General features: G+C 37.8%; 1 protein-coding gene across 6 annotated transcripts in view; it reads left to right on the forward strand.

The window, feature by feature from the left end:
* The window catches only part of CDKN3 (cyclin-dependent kinase inhibitor 3), a 24,694-nt gene that overhangs the window by 2,919 nt on the left and 18,774 nt on the right, over positions 1–3,001 (forward strand). For 5 of the 6 annotated variants that reach the window (XM_011961823.1, XM_011961822.1, XM_011961825.1 and 2 more), the window contains exons 2-3: positions 840–922; positions 2,397–2,452. In XM_011961823.1, the coding sequence (XP_011817213.1) occupies positions 840–922; positions 2,397–2,452 (139 nt within the window). The remainder of the gene's footprint in view (positions 1–839; positions 923–2,396; positions 2,453–3,001) is intronic. The other variant, XM_011961827.1, reaches the window with a different exon arrangement.

Genomic DNA, 3,001 nt, shown 5'->3' on the forward strand with positions numbered 1-3,001 from the left:
CGCTGCAACCTCTGCCTCCTGGGTTCAAGCGATTCTCCTGCCTCAGCCTCCTGAGTAGCTGGGATTACAAGCATGTGCCACCATGCCCAGTTAATTTTTATATTTTTGATAGAGCCAGGTTTTGCCATGTTAGCCAGGCTGGTCTCAAACTCCTGACCTCAGGTGATCCGCCCGCCTTCTCCTCCCAGAGTGCTGAGATTTACAGGCATGAGCCACCGCACACTCCCTTTCCTATCTTCTTAAAAACCTGTTCTTCCTTCAAAACCCAGCTAAAGCATTTCCTCTGTGAATCCTTCTCCAGCTCCCTACATGGTCAGTCACTCTCTTCTCTGCTCCACAGTATGTAGTTCCACTTCCATTTCAGCACTTACATAATACCTTTCTTCTGTAATCTATGCACACATCTATCTCTCCAGCCATACTGAAGGCAGGCTATTTATCTTATAGATCTTTTGCATCTCCAGTGCTTGGCAAATGAAGGTGGTCAAGAAATATTTGTGAATGAATAAATCTCCTCACTTTATAGTTGAGGAAAACTGAGATCCAGAATCAACTGAAGTAGCTTGTCAGAGAGTACACAGTAAGTGGCAGAACCAAGATCAGAAGCCAGATGTCTTGGTTCCCAATCCAACTCTCTTTCCACTATGCAGTGCCGTAATTATTAATAGGAAGGTAAATAGCAGTCATTTATTACTAATATTGCTGATCTCAGTGATATTCTGGATTGATGACCGAATACGTTGCAAATATGAATTCAGTGTGTGTTTAGACAAGGACTAGCTATCCTAAAACTACAGAAAAATTCTTTATAATTATTTAACATAACATTTCTTTTGAAGCCTAGTTCAATACAAACAAGTGAGTTTGACTCATCAGACGAAGAGCCTATTGAAGATGAACAGACTCCAATTCAGATATCATGGTATGTTAGCATTTCTGATCAATGATGAGCTAAAGTCACAATCTACATCATAAATGTAAATGTAGTTACATCATAATCTTAGTAGAATGTAGTTCACATGTTGAAAACATTAAGGGTTTATCCCCCTCTGATTATATAATTCTAATCGTTAATGGATCATCTAACTCCGTGATTCATTTACTGTCTATAATATAGAACAAGACCCTTTTTTTTTTTTTGGCCCTTCTTTATACATTGAGAAAACCTTAGTAGAAGCAAGTAAGTAAGAAATAGAGGTAGGATTGCAATAATCTCCCATTTAGTACCAAAATCTACTTATTCTTTTATGACAAAAGAATAATATACCAAATATGAGATGAGATATTTAATCATTTCTCATTAAATCAAATCCTAGGTAATACTTAGAAGTAATGTCACAGTAATACATCTATCAACAGACTGTTTAAGATAAAAGCCACATCAATGCAATAACAAAAAGTTTCTACATAAAATCAGCCATTTAATCTTGGCAAGTGACTTATGGTTATACCAGATTCTCTGCAATGAGCAATCAAATACTTTCTCTCATCACCGCAAATATAATAGTCTCTCTCCGTAAGAAAGCACCATCCCTACTGTCAGAAGAGAAAGACAGTCCTAAAGGTCTTTTGTCCTACCATCAAATAGCATTAAACCTTCCATTTTTGCTTAAAACTCCCATTTAAACACAAAAATCATCGAATTTTCAAAGTCAGGTGGTATTTAGATGATGCCTCCTGTCTGCCTTTAAATCATCTTCTGACATGCAGACAAGGTGAGCCTCTGTCCCTGAGTGCTGCAAACTGGGAATGTGATTTCTTGACATTATTTCTTTTTAACCAAAAACCTGTGGTTTTCACCATATGAAATCATATCTGTTAAGGAAGTTCTACAAAAAAAAAATCTTAAAATAGTAACAGAATAAATGCCGGGGAGAAAATTGTCAGTCACTTTCCAATTTATTTTCCTAAATCACTAATACAAATTATCTCAGGTAATATACCACAGGATAACATAAGTACACCATATACTACCTTTTGGCAATCTAGACATTATTATCTTTAAGGTAAATTTAAATTAACTTGGCTTTTTGTTTTCTTGTTTTTGTAGAGGCAGGATTTCACCATGTTGCCCAGGCTGGTCTCAAACTCCTAGGCTCAAACAGCCTGCCTGCCTTGGCCTCTCTAAGTGCTGGGATCATAGGCATGAGCCATTTGTCATTTTTAATACTTAAATAATAACAAACAAATAAGTCCCTGTTTTAAAACTTTGTCTTTCTATTTTTTGTGTGTGACCAACATATTGACATTTAACTATGAATTCTTATTTTGTGACTACTGTAAAACTTTAAACACACCCTTATTTGGTGGCAAGCACCCATATTGATTAAACTGAATTTCCATTTATAACGTTTTTAAAAACTTAACTAAACGTGATAAATTTTTCTTCTTTTCAGGCTATCTTTGTCACGAGTGAATTGTTCTCAGTTTCTCGGTTTATGTGCTCTTCCAGGTAGGTAACACAATAATGGGCTTCCTATCTATATATATATTTTTTTCTTTTAATTTATTATTTATTGCAGTAGCTTGTGGGGGAACAGGTGGTGTTTGGTTACAAGAATAAGTTCTTTAGTGGCGATTTCTGAAATTTTGGTACACCCATCACCAGAGCAGTGTATAGTGTACCCAATGCATAGTCTTTTATCCTTCATCCCCCTCCCACCCGCTCCCCCCCTACCCCCAAAGTCCATTGTATCATTCTTATGCCTTTGTGTCCTCACACTTTACCTCCCACTTATGAGCGAGAACATGTGATGTTTGGTTTTCCATTCCTGAGTTATTTCACTTAGAATAATAGTCTCCAGTGGCTGGGTGCAGTCACTCACACCCGTAATCCCAGCACTTTGGGAGACCAAGGCGGGCGGATCATCCAAGACCATCCTGGAAAACATGGTGAAATCCTGTCTCTGCTAAAAATACAAAAATTAGCCGGGCATGGTGGCGCATGCCTGTAGTCCCAGCTACTCGGGAGGCTGAGGCAGGAGAATTGCTTGAATCCAGG

The sequence above is a fragment of the Colobus angolensis genome, unplaced genomic scaffold (genome assembly GCF_000951035.1).
Source record: "Colobus angolensis palliatus isolate OR3802 unplaced genomic scaffold, Cang.pa_1.0 Scaffold57, whole genome shotgun sequence".
In the NCBI taxonomy this organism is placed as follows: Eukaryota; Metazoa; Chordata; class Mammalia; order Primates; family Cercopithecidae; genus Colobus; species Colobus angolensis.